This window comes from Aethalodelphis obliquidens, unplaced genomic scaffold (assembly GCF_003676395.1).
Source record: "Aethalodelphis obliquidens isolate GAN/ISIS:26980383/991018 unplaced genomic scaffold, ASM367639v1 scaffold43, whole genome shotgun sequence".
In the NCBI taxonomy this organism is placed as follows: Eukaryota; Metazoa; Chordata; class Mammalia; order Artiodactyla; family Delphinidae; genus Aethalodelphis; species Aethalodelphis obliquidens.
In genome coordinates this window covers 8,766,657-8,793,819 of record NW_020837987.1, presented here as the reverse complement: position 1 = coordinate 8,793,819, position 27,163 = coordinate 8,766,657, and the positions used below count along the sequence as shown (strand labels likewise).

Here is a 27,163-nt window from a genome sequence, read left to right as displayed (position 1 = left end):
ATAGTATAGCGAGCCCACAATTAGTCAGACGCTAACACATTTTGCTCTTCCTCTTCCCTTCCCTTTCTGAGCAATTCAGTCCTAAAGCCAAAAGATGGGCTCAGAGCAGGGTCTTTGAGCCTGAGCAGGATGAGGAGGGTGTTCATGCAGCTGGTGGCTTGGTGTAGGGTGACAGGGAGCATTCCAAGTGGTGGAATGGCCCAGCATGGGAGTGTCAACCTGAGCAGGATAAGGAGGGCGTCCACACAGGAGGAATGGCCGGTACGGGATTTCAGAGCCTGAACAGGGTGAAAAGGGCATGTGGGTATGGGTACTGCCCAGCATTGGGTGTTGGAGCCCAAACTGGGGTGTTGGAGACATTCATGTCGGTTGGATATAGGAGGTAGTGAGTCTCAGAACCCAAGTAGGGTGAGGAGAGCATCTGTATGGGGAAGGGCGCAACAGGGTGATAGGAGTTTGTTACATGCAGTGGCAGGCGGGGGTGGAGGTGGGGTTCTGATCAAGTAAGTAAATATATTATTGGGTTGGCCAAAAATTTCATTCGGGGTTCTCTGGAAGCTATTACGAACGAACTCTTTGGCCAACCCAATAAGTGCATTGAGAGCAGCCAAGCTTCTCCCTGTCAGCGGGGAACCTCAGTTATGGAAAAGGAGAGAACTAGAATGAACCTTGTGATGGCACGTTGAAACTAGATGCAGTGGTATGAACTCACAATTATATATATGGATCGATATAAAAATAAAAATAAGCAGGTGCTGGGCCACTGAGGCCACCAGGCTCACTTTTGGGGAGAACCCTGCTCTCCCTTGCAGGACTCTGGGTTCAGCGTCTGCCTGGCCTGACGTGTCCCTGCTTCAGCAGGAGGAATCACCATGTGAGCGTTCCACTGGAGCCTCCTATCCTATGACATAAGACAGTAAATATACCTTAAGATCCTGAAGAAGAAGCAAAATGTCCAATAATAATTTGGGATAATTTGTGAGGACAAGTAAAAAAAAATTACGTAGTCATTAGGACGTTGAGCACTGTCTTCTTATGCTCCTTCATCCTCCTCCTCGCCCTTTGAGACTGACATGGAAGACCACGTTTGAGTCATCTAGGTTGGCTTTGGTGTGACCTGTGCCATCATGACATGGCTTCTGGTCTGTGCAGACAGTGGTGACGTTTGTCACGTTGCTGCATTCGTACAGAGTCATTTTTGATCAACAGAGTCCTTTTTAACTACTTAGCAGTACATGCACTGTAGTCTCATCTGAGATATGCTTACTGATGCTGGTCGTACTCAAAGGAAATGTTACTAAAGAATACATGAAACCTGGGGAAATGATTGACATTTGTCCAAACTGGCTGTATCAACCCAGGGTGCCCTCTCCATTGCAGTAATTACAGATGTGTTCACAAAATGGATCATCACTGCCTATGGGCAGCTGTGTAGGAATTTCTTTTTCAGTGGAAACCTACAGCCTGGTCCTTGGATGATGGTTACGCAAGTGTTTTATTTATAATAAGTTGTTACATTATACACTTATATTTTGGGCTCCTTTATGTGTATTATTTTTACAATTAAAAACAAATAAACAAAAAGGTTTACATATATTTAAGGGTTTTTTTTTTTCCCTCTTGTCTTTGCAGAGCAGAACAGAGAAAAGCGATATGTGTTTCGCTTGGCAGGAAAACACTTGCTTTCAAGACTACACTTCCAAAATGCACGAGTGTCTGGGCTGTTCAGCAAGCCGGCCTTAGTTTTTCCCTCTTAACGCGGTAGCACGTACTTGAGAACACAAAAAAGCAGCCCCTGACATCCAGGAACTGGCCTGACACTTACAGGTAGGCCTCAATGGTATTGAAAGCTGGCCTGGTGCTCACAGCTGGGCCTGTTATCCTGTTGCACATGAACAGTCTCACAGAACATCAATATCAAGGTCACTCTGAGACCATAATAATGGTAGGCCATTTCATAATTTTGCCTAAGCACAGACAGCAAGATTGCTGGGCAACCCACAAAATATACCAAATATCCCTTCTCCCAGCTAATGTGAGTGGCTACCACCTCTTACCAGTTATAGCTTTAGCCTCACACTGGTCTGCTGTCATTTCTTAGGTACATGGCTTTGTTCTTTTCCCAATCTCTTTGCCCTTTATCACTGATGTTTAGGATGTTTGTCACTTCAGCAATTTCCTTCCTTTACCGTCCCTCCAAGAGGACTTGTAAAATCCTTTTTTTCGCGTGGTTTTGTCACTGTCGTTTTTTAAGTACCTATTTTAAAAGGTCAAATATATATAAAGTATATTAGAAACAAAAAGCATTCCCATGTCACCCTCACCCTGTATTTCCCTGTCTACTTCCAAGAGGCAAGGACTTCCCATCCTCATTTGTTTCTTTTGAAATTTACTTCCATATATCTAAGTTACATGCTTTTGTAAACTCATCAGTTTTAGATATTAGCTGCTGCTGAATGTGAATGATGAGGACTTTAGGTGTCTTAACAACCCACTTTCCTGTTTCTCTCATGCTGCTTGGTTTCCTCAGAAGGAATCCTTCAATTGCCTGCCCAGGGATCTCACTTAATCTCAATCTCATCTTCTGCACGGCCCAGCTCTCATCCTTGCTCCAGGCACACCAGTCCAGAGACTGCTGGTCCAGCCTTTCCAGAGTAAATCTGAGGTCTTCAGCCAGGCTGGGGAAGGGTCACAGGGCCTGGAGTAACAACAGCTCATTTGTTTCCTGCATAATCAGTGTACCAGTTCTGGTTTTTATACAGCCTTTCAGGTAGTCCTCCTGTTTCCAGGCCTCACCTTCAGAACCTGGCACCTCTGGTTTCTGAAAGGGGAAAATGACTGTTTCTGGGCTTCCCTTGAGTTCAGGTTCAAGTTTCCTCAGGTCTGCTACATCAATCAGCAGGTATCTGCCCCTTTCCAAAATTGCATTGCTGCCATCTCCTCTCTCTTCCTGTGTCCATGTGAATTTACACCTTACTTTTGTTTTAGTGAGGTGCCAGGAGAGAGGAAGAATTAACTTCTCGGCTCAATATGCCATGCTTATCTAGCAGAATCACCCCCGTCTCTTCAAGGACCTGTGATTCCTCAACTATTTTTCCTTATATCTTCTTCCCATCTCACTCCCAAATATATAGTGACATTCATACTTTTGTTCAAGGAACATGAACTGAATGTCTACCATGTGTGGGTGCTGGGACTTGAATTGCGATCAAGCTACAATCCCTGACTACTCTACAAGAGGTTCCAGTCTGGAGGAGGCAAGCACTTGGAGATGTAAGGAGTGCAAAGCACAGCATGTGCACAACGCCAGGGCAGTGTAGGGGAAGGATTACTTCCCTTCGTGGAGCATCTGAAGACTCCCCAGAGGGAGAGGTGTTTAAACAGATTTCAAGAGAAAGTGGGAATTGATCCTACCAAACACATCTGTGCCCCAACAAGATGGCATGAAGAGCCAGAGACATTCACAGAACCCAGGCATCCAACCTCCCCCCTACCCCCTCATCCCTGCTCTGGGGGACCCTAATGGGTGGTCTCTCTGTCCTTGATTCTCCCTCTGAGTGTGAAGAAGGCAGGAATTGCCCAAGACTCGAATGGTAAATGTGAGTGGGGAGATGGATAGAGACTTTATTTTCTGGTCAGGGGCTGCAGTCTGCTCATTTTCCATCCTTTTCCCCAAATTTCTGGTCATTTAGTTTGAATTCTTTTTTTTTTGTGGTACGCAGGCCTCTCACTGTTGTGGCCTCTCCCGTTGCGGAGCACAGGCTCCGGACGCGCAGGCTCAGCGGCCATGGCTCATGGGCCCAGCCGCTCTGTGGCATGTGGGATCCTCCCGGACTGGGGCACGAACCCATGTCCCCTGCATCGGCAGGCGGACTCTCAACCACTGCGCCACCAGGGAAGCCCTAGTTTGAATTCTTTACTTCTCTCTCAAGCTGTAACCCAGACCATGTACCTGCTCATCTGTCAGGAGAGCAGGAGGGGCACAGAGGATCCTATTCAAGGCCCAGGTTCTCCAAAGGAGTTAAACTTGTAAGAAGAAATTAAACAGATTTGATCTTGTTAGTTTATTGAATAAATCAATTCTGGGTAAAGAAAAAACAGAACTAGCTTTGGGGACAGAGGCTGGGGAAGTGAGCGAACCCCCGGCCCCTGTGGTGCGGGCAGAGGGGTCACTTGTAAAACTCATGCTCCTGTTCGTCCTTCTTGATGACTGTCTTGTATGCTTTCTCGAAGTCCTTGGCCAGAACAATGTAGCGGTTCTCTCGGACAGCCAACATCCCGCTCTGTTGAGGGATGACAGTTAAAAGCTACTCCCTGCACTCCCCGCCCCTAACGATGGTGCAGGAAGAGACAGATGCAGCCTAAGACCCAGGGAGGCAATGATGGACAGGGCTGCAGCAGAGTGGAGGGTCTTCACACACCCGCTGCCCAATCTAGAGAGAAACCAGCACTCACCTCCTGACAGATGGAGTTGATATCAGCTCCTGAAATCTTATCTGGTCGGGCCACATCTATGGCAGGTGAGTTAAGGAAACCACTCCATGCATGACTGGGTGAATGCTTGGAGCCAGAAGTCGTTCTTGGGCTGTCTTTGTCACCATCCCCCTCCCCAGACCCTGGTCTCCCACCTGCACAGTCTGGGTGGTGGTGATGGCAGAGGTGGAGATCTAATCCCCATTCTCAGCGGTGACCCTCCCCTCGCTTCTAGAGCAGGATACAATCTTCCAAGTCAACCTCCTCAGAGAGGTTCATCTTGCTGGTGATAGTGGAGAAAATCAATCTCTTTTGGCGGCGGTCAGGGAGTGGAAATTCAATTTTACGGTCAAGGCGTCCCGGCCGCAGCAGAGCAGGATCCAGGGTGTCTGCTCTGTTTGTGGCCATGATCACCTGGCATCGGGGACAGGCCAGCTCAGACCTCTGTCCCCACTATACTCCATCCTGTCGCAATACCTATCTCCTCACATGCCAGCCTCCATCCTTCCCTGATTCCCACACCACACCTCCCCTCGCCCATCCTGAACCCCAAACCTTGACGTTGACGTTCTGGTCGAATCCATCCATTTGATTCAGTAGCTCCAGCAGGATTCTCTGAACCTCCCTGTCAGCTGGATAGTATATAACACGGTCAGTCCAGGGCATCCCGCATGACAAGCCTGCCCAAGACCCCAGGCCCTGGGACTTCCCTGGTGGCACACTGGTTAATAATCCGCCTGCCAGTGCAGAGGACACGGGTTCAAGCCCCGGTCCAGGGAGATCTCACATGTCGCGGAGCAACTAAGCCCATGCGCCACAACTGAGCCTGCGCTCTAGGGCCCGCGAGTCACAACTACTGAGCCCACACGCTGCAACTACTGAAGCCTGTGCGCCTAGAACCAGTGCTCTGCAATGCAGCAAGAGAAGCCTCTGCAATGAGAAGCCTGGGCACCACAATGAAGAGTAGCCCCTGCTCGCTGCAGCTAGAGAAAGCCCACACGCAGCAACGAAGACCCAAGACAGCCAAAAAAATAAAATAAATAAATTCATTTAAAAAAAAGACCCCAGGCTCTGTTTGGGCATCACTCACCCCCTGTCTGGGCATCGAATCTCTTGGTTGCAATGGCATCAATCTCATCTATGAAGATGATGGCAGGTGCGTTCTCCTTGGCCAGGCGGAACACGTCCCGGACCATGCGAGGGCCCTCACCCAGGTACTTCTGTACAAACTCTGAGCCCACAACTCGGATGAATGCAGCTGATGGCAGGATGACAGGGGTTAGACGAGAATGGAACACCTGTAGGGCCCCATAATACTTTAACTGAAACTGAGAATTCCTTGAGGACATCCTTTTCTTTGGATACCCACTCCAAGTAGCCAGGTCATTCTCTCATGACCTGGGCTGGGTTCCAGATCCAGCTAGGTGGACCAGCTTGTACCCCACAGAGACCCAGCAGCACAAATCATGAATCCTGCCTATGGATGTGTCATTTTTTTGGCCCAACATTTAGAAATCAGGGTATTAAAAAAAAATGTGTCTGTGCTTCGACATACCAACAAAGAAGAGCTAGAGACATTCATGGAATCCAGCATACCAAAAAATGTGAATTTCCGGAGTGCTTGAAAGATCAGTAAGAAAACAGGTTTTCCATACACAGGCATCATGCTGCCTTACGAAGAGCTCAAAGGACCCCTTTTGAATATCATGCAAGAGTCAAGAACCAGGAACACATATTCTGACACAATCAACAAGTGGCAATGGGGTTAAAGACAGGTTCTGGGCTTGCCTCTCCTTTCCATCTTTTCTTAGAGTTTAACTTGTTTGTTAGTGACTGGATGTGGCTTTGTGTTGCACGGAGCAACCTCCAGGACACTCCTTCCAGCCACCACAGAGAAAGGAGACACAAAGTCCATTATGTAGATCTGGTCATAAACTAGGAGTTGTGCAAGTTGCAGCCCTGTCCCTCTCTAATGTGGTGGCCACTGGCGGCAAGGGGCTACTGAGCAACCGCAATGTGGCTGGTCCCAAATGAGATGTGCTGTAAATGTGAAATACACACCAGACTTCAAAAGACAGTACAAAAAAGGTAAAATATCTCAATACATGTCCATCAACAAATGAATAGATAAAGTGTGCTATATACATACAACAGAATATTATTTGGCTTTCCAAAGGAAAGAAGTTCTGGCACATGTTTCAACATGGGTAAGCCCCAAAGACATTATGCTAAGGGAAGTAAGCCAGCCACAAAAAGACAAATACTCTATGATTCATCCATGTATATGAGGTGCCCAGAATAGGCAAATTCATAGAGACTGAAAGTAGAACAGAGGTTATCAGGGGCTGCGGGGAGGGAGAAATAGGGAATGATTGTCTAATGGGTATGGAGTTACAGTTTGGATGATGAACAAGTCCCAGAAGTGGACAGTGGTGATGGCTGTACAACACTGTGAATCCACTTGATGCCACTTATAAACTGTATATTTATAAAGTGGTTAAAATGGTAAATTTTACGCTATATATTTTACTACAATAAAAAATTATTGTATTATATATTTTACTACAATAAAAAATTATAGAAAAAACTCAAGTTTTGTATCTGCTGCGTGTTAAAATAATAATATTTTTGAGTATACTGGTTAAATAAAAAAACATATTTTAGACGAAGTTCACCTAGTTCTTTTGTTTAAAAAATGAGTACTTAAAAATTTAAATTATATATGTAGCTTCATTACACAGTTGACCCTTGAACAACACAGGGTTTAGGGGTGCTGACCCTCTGTGCATAAAATCTGTGTATAACTTTATAGCTGGCCCTCCAGATCTGCAGTTCTGCCTCTGTGGATTCATCCAACCATACATCATGTGAAAAAAATCTGGGTGTTAAGTGGACCCTCGAAGTTCAAGCCTCTGTTGTTCAAGGGGCAACTGTATTTCTATTGAACCCTGCCTGTCTAAAACCACCCTGATCTCAGGACAACAGTCGAAATCTCTTAGGTTAGCACTAAGACTATTCATATTCACGCCCATTCTGATCCCTGGACCTGCACAGCTCCTCCTTCAGCCAGCCATTCAACAGTTATTTTCTGAGCACCTACCACAATTCAGCTACTGGGCGGGCACTGGAAACACAAAAAAGGACAAACGCACAAGTTTCCTGCCCTCGTCGAGTTTAGTCATGGTCTACTCACCACTACTCACAACTCCCTAAATGAGTTCTTTCCCACCCCCTGGCCTTCGCAAATGCTATTCCTTCTCCCAACTGTGTGCCTGACAGACTCCTCACACCTCTCTCTGGGAACCCCTACCTAAGAGCCGACGCAGAATGGATTGACAACCCTCCTTTAGGGCTATCCCACTACCTTCCTTGCTTCTTTGGAGCACGTGCTACTCTTCAGGCCGTTCCCACCCAAGCTCACCTCCAAGCATAACCCCCGTGCTCACCTGGCTTCAACTACTGGGGCCTCCTCACTGTTCCTAGAACACTAAGCACACACCTGTCTCAAGGCCTTTGCACCCGAGTCCCTCAGCCTGACACACTCCCTCCCCCAGGGGTCCACATGACTCACTCCCTCAAGGCTTCTTCTAGGTCTTCATGTAAATGTCACCTCAGAAAAGTCTTCCCTGACCACCTCCAGTCCCGGCACATAAAGCCGCCACCCCTGTTATTCCCTATCCCCTGCCCCTTAGTTGTTTTCTTCAGGCATTAGCACCACATGACATATAATCTCTTCATTCATCTGTTAGTGCTTCCTCAACTAAGACATCACCTTTACGGGGGGGACTTTGTTCTGTTCACGGCCATGCCTTCCGCACCTAGAACACAGCTTGGTACATATTAGGTGCTCAATAAATGTTAACTGACTGAGTTCTAAGTGTTTATTTTCCTTTTTTTCAGCCACACTGGGAGATTCTCCAATGCAGGGGACAGGTCTGACTCATCCCTATATCCCAGCACCTGGGAGAGCAGAAGTTCAATGAATGATCATGACAATGGCTAACATTTACTGTCCACTTACTACGTGCCAGGTATGGTTTTAGAAGCTTTATATTGATTTAATCCTCTGAATAATCCAGAAAATTAAGAAATGGAGGCACAGAGAGGCTAACTTGCCAAGTAGTTACATAAACTAACTTACGTAAGTAGTACTAACTTATATAAGTAGGTGTAGGGGGGCCAGATTTCAGACACAGGCAGTCTGGCCCAGAAAACACACTGCTTACCCACTGCCCTCTACTGCTCCTTGGCTTAGATATATTAAGATTTTAAGATGAGCTGAGTCCTGTCCTTAGGCTTTACAAACAGTAATACAGTGACTTTCAGACATCTTTGTTTAGAACCTACAAGAAGAAATACATCTGTCAACAACCACAGCACACCTGTGTACAATGTTTGTGTGTGTTCACAAACAATACAAGTTCTTACTATGTGGGGTGGACTCCAACGTTTTCTGTTCTGTTTCATTTTTTTTAATTTTTTTAGCTGGTTGCAACCCATGAATTTGAATTCATAATTACTAATGGGTCATTAGTAATGACCCATTAGTAGGAAAAACATGGCATTATTTCATTAATTCCCCACAATCATGCTGTGAAATGAGTGTTCTGTTAGATGAGGAAGTTGAGGCACGAGAGTAAAGTCACTTCCCCAGGACGGCACAGCCACTCAGTCAGACGCACACTGGGTCTTTGACCCTAGAGCCCATGTTCTTAATCGCTGTGCCACACTACTTCCTGGGGAGGATGAGAGAACTGAGGGCAAGGTCGGAAGAGCCCAGAAAGTCAGAGCTCGGGGGAGGGGCCAAGCGGCTCACCTGTCGTGTGATGAGCCACAGCCTTTGCCAACATGGTCTTCCCGCAGCCGGGCGGGCCATACATGAGGACGCCTCGGGGAGGGTCGATGCCGATCTGAAGCACAGAGTTGGAGAAAAGCATGAGCCGGGGAGTCCATCACCAACTGGAGACATGGTGGGGATGGCCTCTCCCTTCCCTGCCAGCTCCAGCTCCTCACCTGCTTGTAGAGCTCAAAGTGCGTAAGGGGGAGCTCCACGGCCTCCCGCACCTCCTGCTTCTGGATGTCCATGCCCCCGATGTCCGCGTACATCACGTCTGGCTTCTGATCTGGTGGAAGAGCAGAGCTGGGGCTCCCAGCCTGGCCCGCAGGGTCCCCTCAGGCCTCCCTGGCCCTGGGCTCCCCCTCACCTGAGGTGAGCATCATGATGCTGCTGTCGGCCTCAGGAGGCAGCACGTCCACCAGGGCGTTGCTGTGCTTGTGGAGGGCCACCGAGGCGTTGGGCTTGAGCAGCTCCCGGTCGATGGTGCTCAGGATGCGCACATAGTAGTTGGAGCCTTTGGGAAGAGGACAAGAAGGGAGAGGGGAAAATGAGAAGTGCCAGAACCTCAAAACTGCCGACCTCACAGCTGTACCTCCAGGCCGACAGTATCTCTCACTCAGACCCCAAATGGCCCTCCTGGCTTCTAGTCTTGCCTCCTCCAGTCCACCCCGGCATCCATCCACACTAACAACTTCCCTGTCTATCCCTGACTCTTGAGCTCCAGCCCCAGGTGACCAGCAGCCTCCTGGAATGCCTGCCCATGGACATCCCCACGGCATGTCTCACTCACCATGTCTCAGTATCTTCCCCCCATTTATGCTGCTCCTCCTGGGTCTCTGTCTCAGGGAGGCCCATGGTGCCGAGTCACTAGCGAGAGCTCTAAGCCTCATTCTGGACTTTTCTCTGCTTCCCTCCACAGCCTGCCAGTCACCGTGGCGGTCCACCAGCCTCCTAAAATGTCTCTCTGACTAATCCCTTCCCTCCTGCCCAGGGACCCTGCCCTGATTCAGCACCATCCTCTCCCATCTAGGTCTCTGCAGCAGAATCCTTCTTGCTTGCCCAGCCTCCAGTCTCACATCCCCAGTCCACCTTCTACATTTATGGTAGTGACACACACATCTCTTTCTGGCCTCAGTCTCTCTCCTGACCTTCAGACCTGGCTGTCCAGTGACCTCCCAGACACTTCCCTGTGATGTCCCAGACGGCCCTCACTGTCTCCCTGCAAACCTGCTTTTCTGCCCATGTCTCCATCTCAGGGATAGCCACTGTCCCCCTGAGTCCTAAAGATCAAAGACACAGGCCTCATTGTGGATATCTCCCTCCCTTCACTACCTCACTACCAGCCCATCAGTCCAATTCCAGGCCCAGTCACACACCTTTCCCCGCAAACTTGATAAGAATATGGCTTGGTCCAGAGGAGCAGAGGCCAGAAGCACGAAAAGACAGATAAGATGCAGAGACAACACCCATCATGAAGGCAGAGCCTAGACCCACGGTAATAATAGCAGCTCCCGTATACTGGGTCCTTACCAGAGCCCAATCTCTTAACACTTCACCTGTGCTTTCAAATTGTAGGTCCCAACCCAGTAGTAGTTGTGAAATCATTTGAGAGTCATGACCAGAACGTTGTTTAAAACAAAACAGACTAGAACAAAATGGGAAACTAGTTAAGAGTATGTCACAATACACACACATAGAGAAAGAGAGAGAGAGAGAACGTAAAATATATTTCCAGATGAGTAAACAACCCCCCACGCACCTGTGGTGGAGCCCACAATGGCTGTATTCTGATCCACAGCCTCCAGAAACTGCCCAATAACCAGTGGGATGCTCTGGATTCGCTTCACCTCCTCCTGGGCATGGAGGAATTCCTTCTTCAGGTTCTTTTGCTCATCCTTGATGTACTCCTCCTGCACCTCCAGGAACTCCAGCTCTTGCTGCAGCTTCTGTGAGCAGAGAGGGAAGAGGTAGGGGATGGCTCCAGGCCTTGCTGAGCCAAGGAGCAGTGGAAGGTGGGGGAAGTATGGGATGCTGGGCCCTGTGCAGGGTCCGGATTGGGTTTGAATGTACCTTGTAGCGGCTGTACAGGTCCTCAAGGTCCTCAGGCTCAGGCCCCAGGAAGGACAGGCCAGTCTGGGGCCGTGACACAGACAGGGCTGGGATCTCATCCTAGACCATGGAGGGAAACTCAGGTTGGAAGAAGAAGGTCCCCTTATGAAAGTATCTAGAGCCCCCCTCCCAATTCACCATGAAGTCACTTGGCCCCTAACAGGCTCCTGACATCATTCAGCTCCCTAAATAGATCCTGGAAACCTCTCAGTCCCCTAAACAGGTTTCTGAAGTCACCCAAGTCCTCACAGGCCCCTCGGTCAAACAGCCTTCCAAACAGATCTTCTGGTATCATATGGCACGTGTCACGTGTCTGCAATGTCACCCAACTCCCATCTAGGGCCTAAATGTCTGATCAACTCCTTACTAGACCCCAATGCCCTCCAGGCCCCCTCAACAGGTTCCTAATATCACATGGCTCTCTCAATTGACAAAGTCACCATGCCTTCATACAGTCCAGGCGTTACTCAATTACCTCCCGAAGACGCCTCATGTCACAGAACTCCAGCTCACACTAGACCCTTATGTCATCCAGCTCCCAGGTAGCCCCCAAACATCACTCGGCCAGACCACATACATTACTCGGCCCTCCAACACCAGCTAAGACCCGAATGTCAGTCAGCTCCCCAGCCCAGCCGCAGATATCATTCGGCCCCACGGCCGAATCCCACACATCACTCACTACCGACCCATCCCCAGTGCCGCCGGGTCACCGATGTCACAGCATTCCCAGCTAAACCTCGAAATCATTCAGTCCCAAAGAACCTCTGATGTCACTCGTTTCCCCAGCCCAGCTTTCCGAGCCCTACTGCCCTCCCAGCATCACTCAGCCACAGCCCAGGCCTCGGGACGGCACTAAGCTCTCCACTGAGACCTCCGAAAACACTCAGACCCAGGCCTGGATCCCGAAGTCGCTCAACATCCCATTCAGGTCGGCTTCGCCCTCTCGGACCTGAGCTTTCTCCACCAGGATGCCTATCTCCTCCATAGCGACCAAGCCGGCCTCTGTGCAGCCCGGCCTAAGCCAGTCACCGCTTCCGCTGATGCCACCGGAAAGCCAGGGCCTGGATGGATTCTGGAAAACGTAGTTTAAGACACCAAGGAGAGACGGCCGGATGGCCCGGATAGGCCGGATAGGTAAAGGGCAGGGCGACCTAGTCCTGAGCTCCTCCCCCAAGATATGCTCATGCGCACTCCGTACCGCGCGAGCGCGCGGGCGGGCCCGGGGCGGTGCGCGTGTGCAATAGCGCGCCTTGGCGCAGTCTCGCACGGCGTTCTCGCTCTCGGGTTTTCTCGCCGGCGCGCTGCCCTCGTTGCTCTTTGACCAGAAGAGTTTCCCAGAGATCTGTCAGAGTCTGATGGCAAAGTGCTCTTTTATCTTTAGTGGCGGGGCTGGAGCTGCCTTTGGCCGGGTTTCGCAGAGGGGCTCTTTTAGGGGGTTTCCAAGTAGGCTGCAGCCGAGGATTGCCCCCCGCGCGGGGGCGGGAAGACGGGGGCTGCCCCTGAGAATGACACTTCTTACCGGGCTCCATCCCGGGGGTGAGGAGCCCCAAGCCTGCCATTACCAGTTACTTCATTACCGTGAATCAAGTAGAACCCACGCATTAGGGCTGGAGAAGGTGAGGCAGCGGTGCCAGGAGTTGGGTCACGCAGGAGAACTGCAGGCCTATATAGACCAGGCCCTGTGCTTAAGTCTTACATGCTCACCTCATCGAATCTTGACAGACATTATGTTCCCTCTTTTACAGGGAAAGAAACCAGAGCGCGGGGCCCCAGATCTGTCGGTCCTCAAAGCCTGTTCTGACCGCTGTTCATCACACCAGCTACAGTTTTGTCAAGTAAACTTTTTATTCAAGTATAAGTACAGAGAAGTATACATATCATTAGTGTGCAGTTCAACGAATTTACACAAAGTAAACACACCCAAATAACCAAGACTCAGATCAAAAAACCAAACAGAGAAGCCCCCAGAAGCTCTGCACATGCTCTTTCTGCCACCCTCATCCCCTCTGAAAGTTATCATTTACCTGATTTCTAACAGCATGGATTACTTTGTCTGTTTCAAACTCTCTAGGGACCCATACAGTGTGTACTGTGTTTTTACCTTCTCTTACTTAACATGTTTGTGAGATTCATATTGTGTGTAGGGATAGTTCTTTCATTTTCATTTGTGTATGGTTTCCATTGTGTGAATATGCCTAAAACTGGATATTTTCCTGTTTGGGGCTATACTGATGCTATGAATATTCTAATACATTTCTTTGGTAAACATGGGAATATACTCCAGGGCAGGTATGTGTTTAGCTTTAGCAAACACTGTCAAACTATAGTACTAACTTACACTCCCACCAGTGGAGCATACATTTGATACAGTCTGTCATAAAAATTTTTTTTTTGTGCAACGTCACTAATTATTAGAGAAATGCAAATCAAAACTACAATGAGATACCACCTCACACCGGTCAGAATGGTCATCATTAAAAAGTCTACAAATAACAAATGCTGGAGAGGGTGTGGAGAAAAGGGAACCCTCCTGCACTGTTGGTGGGAATGTAAGTTGATGCATCCACTGTGGAAAACAGTATGGAGGTTCCTCAGAAAACTAAAAATAGAATTACCATATGATCCAGCGATCCCACTCCTGGGCATATAACCAGACAAAACTATAATTGTAAAAGATACATGTACCCCTATGTCATAGCAGCACTATTCACAATAGCCTAAACAACATAATGTCTATCGACAGATGAATGGATAAAGAAGGTGTGGTACATATATACAATGGAATACTACTCAGCCATAAAAAGAACAAAATAATGCCATTTGCAGCAACATGGATACAACTACAGACTATCATACTAAGTGAAGTCAGAAAGAGAAAGACAAATACCATATGATATCACTTATGAGTGGGATCTAAAATATGGCACAAATGAACCTGTCTACAAAAGAGAAACAGACTCACAGACATAGAGAACAGACTTGTGGTTGCCAAGGGGGATGGGGGAAGGGAGGGGGATGGACTGGGAGTTTGGGGTTGGTAGATGCAAACTATTACATTTAGAATGGATAAACGACAAGGTCCTAATGTATAGCACAGAGAACTATATTCAGTATCCTGTGATAAACCATAATGGAAAAGAATATTAAAAAAGAATGCAAAAAAAATTTTTTTCCGCCATTCTCAGCGGTGTGTGGTGGGTTGTCACACTAGACACCGTTTTGTGTGAGTACTTTTAGCCAGGCGATATCCAAACCGTGATCTCTGAATCCTTACAACACTTTCAGGGGTAGGTTTGCGTTTCCTCATTTTACAGATGAGGACACTGAGGCTCAGACAAGAGAAAGTCACTTCCCCTAAGTCAAAGAAAGTCAGTGGTTCCTGCTCAGTGTCAGCCCTACACAGGGGGAACCCAGAGATTAATCAGATCTGGTCCCTGTCTTCCTAGTTTAAGGTCCCAGTGTTTTTATTTCCACAAAAAAGGGAAAACAATGGCAACAAGTCCTTCCTTTTTTCTCTGCATTGACAACCCTCAGTTCCATCTTTCATATCTCTGTCTAACACCCAGAAGGCATCCCAGATTTCTACTTGAGTCTTAGAGTCTATGAGTTATTCCCCCAAGCCCAGTCAAATTGTCTCCAAGTTCTCTTTGCTACCTTTGGCAATGATAAATCAATGTATCCCTTTGGAATCTTTATGGAGAATAATCATAAGTAGCCATTTCCTGAACACTGACCATGTACCTGGTTCTTTGCTAAGCATTTTACCTCATTATCTCATTTAATCTTCACAACAATCTTAGGGGGTAGTAAAAGTAACCACTTATACAGAGTCCTTACCTTGTGCCAGGGACTCATGCATGTCTTATATATATCATGATTTAATCTCAGATTCAAGTGGGATTTGAAATGGGAGCTGTTGTCTTCTTTCTTTTTCAGGTCCTACATGAGAAACCAGGCTCAGAGAGGTGAAGTCACTTGCCCAAGATTACACAGCAAGTAAATGGTAGACCTGGCATTCAAATCCAGAGCCTATCATTTGGATTTGCAGATGATCTTTGACAGGTAAGCCAGTTGTTTTCAAAAAGGAGGACATCAAATCATTTAGGGAGATTTTTCAAGCTAGACCCACCTTTCCTAGCACCCTATCATTATGACTCTCCCCTCCATCTCGCAGTTAAGAACCACACTTCTAGGTCATTTCACAGTGGGCATATTAAAGCCAGGACCAGCCCAGCTGACTAAAATTTAACTCCCCTGGTTTAAGGCCAGGGCTTTCTTCCTCTCGACTATACTGCCTTCTAACAGAAGTCCTGAGCAGCTCTTGTTTTGAGTGAGGGGGTTCATGGATCTGTGTCTTTAGAGCCCTGGGTGAGGCTAAGTGCATACAGGAGCCAGCAGACAGGTCTGTAAAGATAGCTGGGCTGGCAGAGAACCTATTCCTCATCTACAGAGAGTGGTTGAAGCTCAACTCCAGCCACAATAGCCATGCCAGAGTGTTGGCCTATTGTTGCCAGATCTGGTGTTTCAACAGAAGTCAAGAATCTAGAGTTTCAAGTGAAGTCCTTTTTTTTTTTGGCCGCACTGTGCAGCATGTGGGATCTTAGTTCCCGGACCAGGGATTGAACCCGCACACCCTGCAGTGGAAGCGCGAAGTCTTAACCACTGGACCTCCAGGGAAGTCCCTGTCAAGTGAAGTCTTCTAATTTTTAAATGTTGACAACAAATTCAAACACAAAAACACCATGCAAGCCAAATAAAACACATCTGGGGGCTTCGTATAGTAGATAGATGACACCTGGTCTAGGTTTATATCCTGTCCCCAGTATTACTATCAAAGGCCCAGGAAGGAAGAGATTTACTTAGTCCCAGGGTAGAAGTGGAGGGAGGGGTCTGAACTATTCAGAAGGCAGCAAAAATATGGAGTAAAGGTTAGGTAAGTATTAAACTCTGGGAAGGAGCAAATGTAAATGTCTAACAATAAATGATTGGTTAAATAACCTTTAAACCATCCATCCATTATAGGCTATCACAATTTTAAAAAGTGGTATAGAATATTTAATGATATGCCATATGTTCACAAAATATGTAACACCTAAAAAAAATAGACAACAAAGCAATACAGTATAAACCCTTCTCAAAAGTCTTTTTATTTTGAAATTTCAGTTACAGAAACTTCTCAGACTGGTAAATGCTCTTTACCCAGATTCCCCAAATGTTAATATTTGAACACATTTGCTTTATCATTCTCTTTTTCTCTATATGTTCATTCTTATATATGTGTGTATGTGTACACATACATATTATACATATAGCTTATGTATATTATACATATGTCTATATAATTTGTTTATTTTAACTGCTACTAGGATTTTTATTTGGATTGCATTAAATCGATAGATCAATTTGGAGAGAACTGGCACCTTAACAATATTGTCTTCCCATTCATAATAGTGGTATGTCTCTCCATTTATTTAGTTCTTCTTTGATTTCCTTCTTTAGTGTTTGTCCCTTTCAGTATACAGACACGGCACATATTTTGCTAGACTTATACCTAATACAATTTTTCAAGCTATTTAAAATAGTGCTTTTTAAAAAAACAGGTATAATTGATATACCATAAACTGCACATATTCAAAGTATACAATTTGATAAGTTTTGACATACATGTGCACGCAATACCATCACCAGAGTCAAGATAATGAACATATCTATTACCCTCAAAATTTTCTTCACGTCCCTTTGTACTCTCTCCCTCCTGCCCTCTCCTTGCCTCCATGTCCAAAAACTCTCATTCATTTGCACATTTTAGAATTTTATGTAAATGGAATCATATGGTATGCACTCTTTCACTCAGCATTATTCTCATGTTATTGTGTGTATCAAGAGTTCATTCCTTTTTATTGCTGAGTGTTCCATTGTATTGATTGACAGTCTTTGGCTATTACAAGTAAAGTTGTTATGAACATTTATATACAAGTTGGACGTGTGCTTTTATTTCTCTTGGGTAAATACCTAGGGATGGAATGGCTAGGTCATATGGTAGGTGTACGTTTAACTTTTTAAGGAGCTGCCAAACTGGTTCCCAAAGTGGTTGTACCATTTTACATTCCCATTAGCAGTGTGAGAGTTCTCATTGCTCCACATCCTCACCAAATACTCCCTGACTTTTGAATCAGTCTTTTCAATTTTAGACATTCTAACAGGTATAGTTTACATCTGAATTTACCTAGTGACTAACAGTGTTGAGCCATTTTTTTTCTTACCATCCATACATCTTTGGTGGAGTGCTTCTTCAAATCATTTGCACTTTTTTTTTTTTTTTTTTTTTTTGCGGTACGCGGGCCTCCTCTCACTGTTGTGGCCTCTCCCATTGCGGAGCACAGGCTCCGGACGCGCAGGCCCAGCGGCCGTGGCTCATGGGCCCAGCCGCTCTGCGGCATGTGGGATCTTCCCAGACCGGGGCACGAACCCGTGTCCCCTGCATCGGCAGGCGGACTCTCAACCACTGCGCCACCAGGGAAGCCCGATGTTCTTGATTTTTAAATCCACTTTATCAAATTTTTAATGGATCATGCTCTCAGTTTGCCTAAAAAATCTTTGCCTAATGGAAATTCACAAAGATTTTTCCTCTATGTTTTCTTCTAAAAGTTTTGTAGTTTCATATTTTACATTTAGATCTGTGATTCATTTTGAGTTGTTTTTTGTATATGGTGCAAAGTGTTGATCAAAGTTTATGTTTTTGCATATAGATACCCAGTTGTTCCAGCACCATTTGTTGAAAAAACTCTTCCCAGTGAATTACCTTGAAACTTTGTCAAAATTCAATTGACTATGCATGTGTGGATCTCTCTGTGGACTGTTTTTACTCCTGATCTATTTTTCTATCTTGACACCAATACCACATTGTCTTAAGCTTTATACTATAGCTTTATAAATCTTAAAGTTCAGTAGTGGAAGTCTTCCAACTTCATCCTTATTTTTCAAAGTTATTTTGTTTATTCTACATACATAGCATTTCTATAAGAATTTTGGAATCTGCTTTTCAATTTTTGTAAAAAATTCTTACAGGATTGGATTTGGGAACGTATTGGATCTATGGACTAATTTGGAGAAAACTGACATCTTAGCATTGTATTTTCCAATCTATGAGCTCAATATATTTCTCCACTTATTTAGGTATACCTTAATTTCTCCCAGCACTGTTTTTTTAGTTTTTAGTGTACAGATCTTATACATGTTTGGTCAGAATTATCCCTATGTATTTCATATACTTAATAATCTTACAAATGGTATTTAAAATTTTTTTTATTTTTAATTTTTGGTTCCTAGTATATGGAAATATGATTTACTTTTGCACATTATCCTGTGACCTTGTCAAAATCATCTACACATCATGGGATCATGATCATGGGATCATCTACACATCATGCCATCAATGAATAGAGATTGTTTTCTTTCCTTTTTTTTATAAATTTATTTTTATTTTAGTTTTATTTATTTTTGGCTGTGTTGGGTCTTCGTTGATGTGCTCAGGCCTTCTCTAGTTGCAGTGAGCGGGGGGCTACTCTTCGTTGTGGTGCGTGGGCTTCTCATTACAGTGGCTTCTCTTGTGGAGCACAGGCTCTAGGTGTGCGGGCTTCAGTAGTTGTGGGACATGGGCTTAGTCGCTCCACGGCATGTGGGATCTTCCCGGACCAGGGCTGGAACCCCGTGTCCCCTGCATTGGCAGGCGGATTCTTTTTTTTTTTTTTAATCATTACAATCGCTTTATTTTTTATTATATTAAATACAACATTTGCAGTATTAAATGCATTTTTTCCTCCTCAGGCTTGCTTTTGGAAGATAACCCTTCAATTCGTGCCATCACTTTGGGACATGGACAGATACTGGTGGGAACGAAAAATGGAGAGATCCTGGAAATTGATAAGAATGGCCCAATGACACTGCTCATTCAGGTACTGTGTTTGCACACATCCTAAACCACAATTCACACCAGAGCTGGAACCAGGGTGAGGCAACGGGGGGCACTTAGGGCGCAAAATTTAAGGAGACACTCACTATCAGGGTCAGGCAAATGCTGTATTAATCATCTATTGCTGTATAACAAATTGTCACAAACTTAGCAGCTTAAAACAAAAACATTCCTCATCTTATGGTTTCTGCAGGTCAGGAGCCTGAACACAGTTTAACTGGGTCCTCTGTTTAAGGTTTTCTAAGGCTGCAATAAGGGCCAGGGCTGTGGTCTCATCTGAGGCTTAACTGTGGATCTGCTCCAAGGTCACTCGAGTTGTTGGCAGAGTTCAGTTCGTTGGGGATGCAGGACTGAGGGCTTCCGTTTCTTGCTGGCTATTGGCCAGAGGCCACCCTCAGCTCTCAGAGGCTGCCTATAGTTCCTCATCACATGGGGTTCCCCAACATGGCTGCTTGCTTCCTCAAAGAGAGCAAGGGAAAGAGGAAGAACAGGTACTACTGTGCCTTTAAGTAACTTTAAATAACATAATCATATCATCACATATGTGTAATCATGAACATCCATCCCCTTTGCCATATTTTGTTGGTTGGTAACAAGCCACAGGCTATACCACACTCAAAGGGAGGTGGTTACACAAGAGTGTGAAAACCAAGAGCATCATGAGGGTCACCTGTCCAGCACAGTCTGCCCTCTGGCCACCAATTATCATGTCTCTACCACATGCAAAATACATCCCCCCCCCAAGGTCCCCAAGAGCCTTATCCCATCATAGTATCTGTTCAAAGTCCATAATCTCATTGTCTAAATCAGGCCCAGGTGTGGGTGGGGCTGCTTGGGTGTATTTCCTCTTGATCTGTCAAAATCTGCAGGCGGATTCTTAACTACTGCACCACCAGGGAAGTCCCGAGATTGTTTTATTTCTTCCTTTTCCTTTTTAAAATATATTTTTATTGTGGTAAAAGTCACATAATATAAAACACTATTTTAGCCATATTTAACTGTACAGTTCAGTGGCACCAAGTACATTCACATTGTTGTGCAACTCTCATCATCATCCATCTCCCGAATTTCTCACCTTCCTAAACTGAAACTTTGTCCCCATTAAACACTAATTCCCCTGGACTTCCCAGGTGGCCCAGTGGTTAAGACTTCGCCTTCCAATGCAGGGGGTGTGGGTTTGATCCCTGGTCAGGGAGCTAAGATCCCACATGCCTCAGGGCTAAAAAACCAGAACATAAAACAGAAGCAATATTGTAACAAATTCAATAAAGACAAAAAAAAAAATGGTCCACATCAAAAAAAAAAAAAAAGATAGGAGCACTAACTCCCCATTCCCCCTCCCCCTCGAGGGGGGTCCCTAACATACCAATGTACTTTCTGACTCTATGAATTTGACTATTCTAGGTACCTCGTATATATAAGTGGAATCAAACAGTATTTGTCTGCACCTACTGTATATTGGAATGCATTTTTAAGGTTAACTTAATATATGTCCTTCAAACAGATTGTACCTTCTTTTTTTCCCACTCCTATACAGTAGGTTCTCATTAGTTATCTATTTTATACATATTAGTGTATATATGTCAATCCCAGTCTCCCAGTTTATCCCACCCCCCCTCTTTCCCTTCTCGGTGTCCATACATTTGTTCTCTATGTCTGTGTCTCTATTTCTGCTTTGCAAATAGGTTCATCTGTACTATTTTTCTAGATTCCACATATATGCGTTAATATATGATATTTATTTTTCTCTTTCTGACTTACTTCACTCTGTATGACAGTCTCTAGGTCCATCCACGTCTCGGCAAATGGCACAATTTTGTTCCTTTTAATGGCTGAGTAATATTATTTCTTCCTTTTCAATGTGTATATATATATTTTTTCCTGCCTTCTTGCACCAGCCAGGACTCTCAATACAGTATTGAATAAGAATGGTAAAGCAAACATTCTTTTCTTGTTCCCAAAATTACATGGAAAGCATTCTGACTTTCTAACATTAAATATCTGTCTAGATGTCCTTTAGTAGGTTAAGGACGTTTCTATTCCGAGTTTGCTGAAGTTTTTTGTTTGTTTTTTACCATGAATGGATGTTCAATTTTGTCAAATGTTTTTTCTGTATCTATTGAGATGACCATGCAGTGTTTATTCTCTAGCCTGTTAATATGATGAATTTCATTGATTGCTTTTTTTTTGTTTTTGTTTTTTTTGCATTACGCGGGCCTCTCACTGTTGTGGCCTCTCCCGTGCAGAGCACAGGCTCCGGACGCACAGGCTCAGCGGCCATAGCTCACGGGCCTAGCCGCTCCACGGCATGTGGGATCTTCCCAGACCGGGGCACGAACCCGTGTCCCCTGCATCAGCAGGCAGACTCTCAACCACTGCGCCACCAGGGAAGCCCCATTGATTGCTTTTTGAATGTTGAACAATCTTTGTATTTCTAGAATAAACCCTACTTGGCCTTTTTATGTGATATCCTTTTAAATTTATTCTTTTTATATATATTGTTGGATTCGATTCACTAATATTTTGTTAGGGATTTTTGTGTCTAAGTTCATGGGGGATATTGATTTGTAATTTTCTTTCTTTGTAATGTCTTTTTCCGGTTTCTGGTATCAAGGTAATGCTGGTCTCATAAAATGAGTTGGAAAGCGTTTCTTCCTCTTCTATTTTCTAGAAGAGATTTTTTAGAATTCACGTTATTTCTTCTTTAAATATTTGATAGAATTCTCCAGTAAAACCATGGGCCTGGAGATTTATTTCTGAAAGATATTTAACTATAAATTCAATTTCTTTAATATTGATACTTACAGGAGCTCTCAGGTTATCATTTTCATCTTTGATGAGTTTTGGTAGTTAGCGTATTTCAAGGAATTGATCCATTTCATGTCAGTTGTGAAATTTATGAGCATTGAGTTTTTTGCAGTATTATCTAATTATCCTTTTAATGCCTGTAGGTTCTGTAGTAACATCTCCTCTTTCATTCTTTTTTTTTTTTTTTTTTGCGGTACACGGGCCTCTCACTGTTGTGGCCTCTCCCGTTGTGGAGCACAGGCTCCGGATGTGCAGGCTCAGCGGCCATGGCTCACGGGCCCAGCTGCTCAGCAGCATGTGGGATCTTCCCGGCCCGGGGCACGAACCCGTGTCCCCTGCATCGGCAGGCGGACTCTCAGCCACTGCGCCACCAGGGAAGCCCTCATTCTTTTTTTTTTAAACTAGTTTTCATTTAATGGTGGCATACGTGTTATTTATTTATTTATTTTTGGCTGCACTGGGTCTTAGTTGCGGCATGTGGAATCTTTGTTGATGCATGTGGGATCTTTCGTTGTGGCATGCGGGTTTTCTCTTCTCTAGTTGTGGTGTGAAGGCTCCAGAGTGTATGGGCTCTGTAGTCTGTGACACATAGGCTCTAGTTGAGGCGCGCGAGCTCAGTAGCTGTGGCCCGCGGGCTTAGTTGCCCTGCGGCTTGTGGGATCTTAGTTCCCTGACCAGGGATTTACCTGCAATCCCCTGCATTGTAAGGCGGATTCTTTACCACTGGACCACCAGGGAAGTCCCTCCTCTTTCATTCTTAATATAGGTAATTTTTGTCCTCTCTCTCTTTCTCTCTCTCTCTCTCTGGTCAGTTTAGGTAGAGGTTTATCAATTGTATTAACCTATCAAAGTGCCACTTTTTAGTTTTATTGATTTTTCTCTACTATTTTTCCCTCTTCAATTTCATTGATTTCTGCTCTATTATTTTTTCCTTCAGTGCTTTGGGTTTCATTTACTCTTCTTTTTCTAGGATCTTAATGTAGAGAGTTCGATTTGAGAACTTCTTTTATAATATATGTGTTTACTGCTATAAATTTACCTCTAAAAACTTCTTTAATTGCACCCACAAATTTTTATATGTTTTCCTTTCCATTCAGTTAAAAATATTTTCTATTTCCTCTTAAGTCTTCCTCTTTGACTCAGGGATTGTTTAGAAGTGTGTGATTAATTTCTAAATATTTGAGAATATCCTAGATACCTTTCTAATATTGATTTCTGTTTCAGTTACACTGTGGTCAGAGGATATACTTTGATGTGTATAATTTGTGTGTATGTGTGATGTGTATACTTTCATGTGTATATAATTTTGCATAATTTGAATTATTTTACATTTGTTAAGGTGTTTTTTTTAATGACCCAGGATATGGTCTATCTTGGTGTGAATATTCTAAGTGCACTTGAAAAGAATGTGTTTTCTGCTATTCTTGGGTGTAATGTTTTGGAATATCAATTAGGTCAAGTTGCGTGACAGTATTGTTCAAGTCCTCTCTATTCTTGCTTATCTCCTGTCTACTTGTACTATTGATTGTTGAGACAAAGGTGTTGAAATTTCCAACTATAATTGTGGATTTGTCTAGTTCTTCTTTCAGTTCTATCAGTTTTTTGCTTGATATTTTGAAGCTCAGTTGTTAGGTGCATGCACATTTAGGATTATTAAATCTTCTTGGTGAATTTATTTTTGTATCATTATATGATGTCCGTGGTCATTTTTCTTGTGCTGAAATCTACTTTGTCTGATATTAATAGGATGACTCTTGCTTTCTTTTGATTAGAGTTAGAGTGGCATATCTTTTTCCATACTTTTACTTGTAGACAGCTTATAGTTTTTTAATTTAAAATTTTTTAATATAGTTTATTGGTTTATATCATAAGTTTCATGTATACAATATAATATTTCAACTTTTGTATACACTACAACATGTTCACCACCAAAAATTTAGTTTCCATCTGTCGCCATACAGTTGACCCCCTTTACCCATTTAGCCCTCCCACCACCCTCTTTCCCCTCGGGTAACCACTACTCTGTTCTCTGTATCAATGTGTTTGTTTTGTTTGATTTGGTTTGTTCATGTATTTTTGTTTTGTTTTTATATTCCACAAGTGAAATCACACAGTATTTGTCTTTCTCCATCTGATTTATTTCACTGAGCATAATAACATCAGGGCCCATCCATGTTCTCACAAATGGTAAGATTTCATTTTTTTATGGCTGAGTAGTATTCTATTGTATATATATACCACGTCTTCTTTATCCATTAATCCATCAATGTGCAGTTAGGTTTTTTATATATCTTGGCTACTGTACATAATGCTTTGATAAACATGGGGCACATATATCTTTTTGAATTAGTGTTTTCCTTTTCTTCAGATAAATATCCAGAAGTGGAATAGCTGGATCATATGGTAGTTCTATTCTTAATCTCTTGAGGAATCTCCATGCTGTTTTCCATAGGGGTCACCCCGATTTACATTCCCACCAACAGTGTGTGAAGATTCTCTTTTTTCTACATCCTCCCCAACACTTGTTATTTCTTGTCTTTTTGATAATAGCCAATCTAATGGGCATGAGGTGATATCTCATGGTGGTTTTGACTTACATTTTCCTAATAATTAGTGATGTTGAACATATTTTCATGTGCCTGCTGGCCATCTGTATGTCTTCTTTGGGAAAGTGTCTATTCAGCTTCTCTGTCTATTTCTTTTTTTAAAAAAATTTTTTAAACAACAGGTTCTTATTAGTTATCTATTTTAGACATATTAGTGTATATATGTCAATCCCAATCTCCCAATTCATCCCCCCACCCACCCACCCCGCTTTCCCCGCTTGGTTTCCATACGTTTGTTCTCTATATCTGTGTCTCTATTTTTGCCTTGAAAACCAGTTCACCTGTACCATTTTTCTAGATTCCACATATATGCGTTAATATACGATATTTGTTTTTCTCTTTCTGACTTACTTCACTCTATATGACAGTCTCTAGGTCCAACCATGTCTCTACAAATGACCCAGTTTCGTTCCTTTTTATGGCTGAGTAATATTCCATTGTATATATGTACCGCATCTTCTTTATCCATTTGTCTGTTGATGGGCATTTAGGTTGCTTCCACAACCTGGCTATTTTAAATAGTGCTGCAATGAACATTGGGATGCATGTGTCTTTTTGAATCATGGTTTTCTCAGGGTATATGCCCAGTAGTGGGATCACTGGGTCATATGGTAGTTCTATTTTTAGTTTTTTAAGGAACCTACATACTGTTCTCCATAGTGGCTGTATCTATTTACATTCCCACCAACAGTGCAAGAGGGTTCCCTTTTCTCTACACCCTCTCCAGCATTTGTTGTTTGTAAATTTTCTGATGATGCCCATTATAACCAGTGTGAGGTGATACCTCATTGTAGTTTTGATTAGCATTTCTCTAATAATTAGTGATGTTGAGCAGCTTTTCATGTGCCTCTTGGCCATCTGTGTGTCTTGTTTGGAGAAATGTCTATTTAGGTCTTCTGCCCATTTTTTGATTGGGTTGTTTGTTTCTTTAATATTCTATTTCTTCTTCTTTTTTTTTTTTTTGCAGTACGTGGGCCTCTCACTGTTGTGGCCTCTCCCGTTGCGGAGCACAGGCTCCGGACGCGCAGGCTCAGAGGCCATGGCTTACGGGCCCAGCCGCTCCATGGCATGCGGGATCTTCCCGGACCGGGACACGAACCCGTGTCCCCTGCATCAGCAGGCGGACTCTCAACAACTGCGCCACCAGGGAAGCCCTGTTTCTTTAATATTGAGCTGCATGAACTGTTCATATATTTTGGAGATTAATCCTTTGTCCGTTGATTCGTTTGCAAATATTTTCTACCATTCTGAGGGTTGTCTTTTTGTCTTGTTTATAGTTTCCTTTGCCGTGCAAAAGCTTTTAAGTTTCATTAGGTCCCATTTGTTTATTTTTGTTTTTATTTCCATTACTGTAGGAGGTGGGTCAAAAAAGATCTTGCTGTGATTTATGTCTAAGAGTGTTCTTCCTATATTTTCCTCTAAGAGTTTTATAGTGTCCTGTCTTATATGTAGGTCTTTAATCCATTTTGAGTTTATTTTTGTGTGTGGTGTTAAGGAGTGTTCTAATTTCATTCTTTTACATGTAGCTGTCCCGTTTTCCCAGCACCACTTATTGAAGAGACTGTCTTTTCTCCATTGTATATCCTTGTTTCCTTTGTCATAGATTAATTGACCATAGGTGTATGGGTTTATCTCTGGGATTTCTATCCTGTTCCATTGATCTATATTTCTGATTTTGTGCCACTACCAAATTGTCTTGATTCCTGTAGCTTGGTAGTATAGTCTGAAGTCAGGGAGTCTTGATTCTTCCAGCTCTGTTTTTTTCCCTCAAGATAGCTTTGGCTATTCGGGGTCTTTTGTGTATCCATACAAATTTTAAGATTTTTTGTTCTAGTTCTGTAAAAAATGCCATTGGTAATTTGATAGGGATTGCATTGAATCTGTAGATTGCTTTGGGTAGTATAGTCATTTTTACAATATTGCTTCTTCCAGTCCAAGAATATGGTATATCTCTCCATCTGTTTGTGTCATCTTTGATTTCTTTCATCAGTGTCTTATAGTTTTCTGAGTACGGGTTTTTACCTCCTAGGTTTATTCCTAGGTATTTTATTCTTTTTGTTGCAGTGGTGAATGGAATTGTTTCCTTAATTTCTCTTTCTGATCTTTCGCTGTTAGTGTTTAAGAATGCCATGTATTTCTGTGCATTAATTTTGTATCCTGCAACTTTACCAGATTCATTGATTAGCTCTAGCAGTTTTCTGATGGCATCTTTAGGATTATCTATGTGTAGTATCATGTCATCTGCAAACAGTGACAGTTTTACTTCTTATTTTCCAGTTTGTATTCCTTTTATTTCTTTTTCTTCTTTGATTGCCATGGCTAGAACTTCCAAAACTATGTTGAATTATAGTGGTG

The 27,163-nt window shown here is 43.8% G+C and overlaps 1 protein-coding gene and 1 long non-coding RNA gene across 4 annotated transcripts in view; one reads left to right on the top strand and one right to left on the bottom strand.

Annotated features, from left to right (window-relative positions):
- Nucleotides 1–4,043: 4,043 nt before the first annotated feature.
- PSMC4 (proteasome 26S subunit, ATPase 4) lies at nt 4,044–12,518 on the bottom strand. Of its 2 annotated transcripts, none has more exons than XM_027079541.1 (11): nt 12,372–12,515; nt 11,381–11,479; nt 11,070–11,256; nt 9,678–9,824; nt 9,487–9,596; nt 9,290–9,383; nt 5,564–5,731; nt 5,029–5,105; nt 4,719–4,887; nt 4,456–4,511; nt 4,044–4,283 (listed from the first exon to the last, which is right to left on the bottom strand). In XM_027079541.1, exons 1-11 carry the CDS (start codon nt 12,405–12,407, stop codon nt 4,170–4,172), a joined length of 1,257 nt encoding a protein of 418 aa, XP_026935342.1. In that variant the 5' UTR covers nt 12,408–12,515; the 3' UTR covers nt 4,044–4,169. The 2 variants fall into 2 exon arrangements, with proteins under 2 accessions (XP_026935342.1, XP_026935341.1); XM_027079540.1 differs by having other exon boundaries at nt 4,046–4,283; nt 12,312–12,518.
- Nucleotides 12,519–12,705: 187 nt separating this feature from the next.
- LOC113605878 (uncharacterized) overlaps nt 12,706–27,163 on the top strand; it is a 38,603-nt gene continuing 24,145 nt past the window's right edge. Inside the window, exons 1-4 of one of the 2 annotated variants that reach the window (XR_003427385.1) lie at nt 12,706–13,038; nt 13,168–13,257; nt 15,359–15,484; nt 19,250–19,377. This is a non-coding gene — a long non-coding RNA (uncharacterized LOC113605878). Of the gene's footprint in view, nt 13,039–13,167; nt 13,258–15,358; nt 15,485–19,249; nt 20,337–27,163 lie in introns of those variants that run through there. The other variant, XR_003427384.1, reaches the window with a different exon arrangement.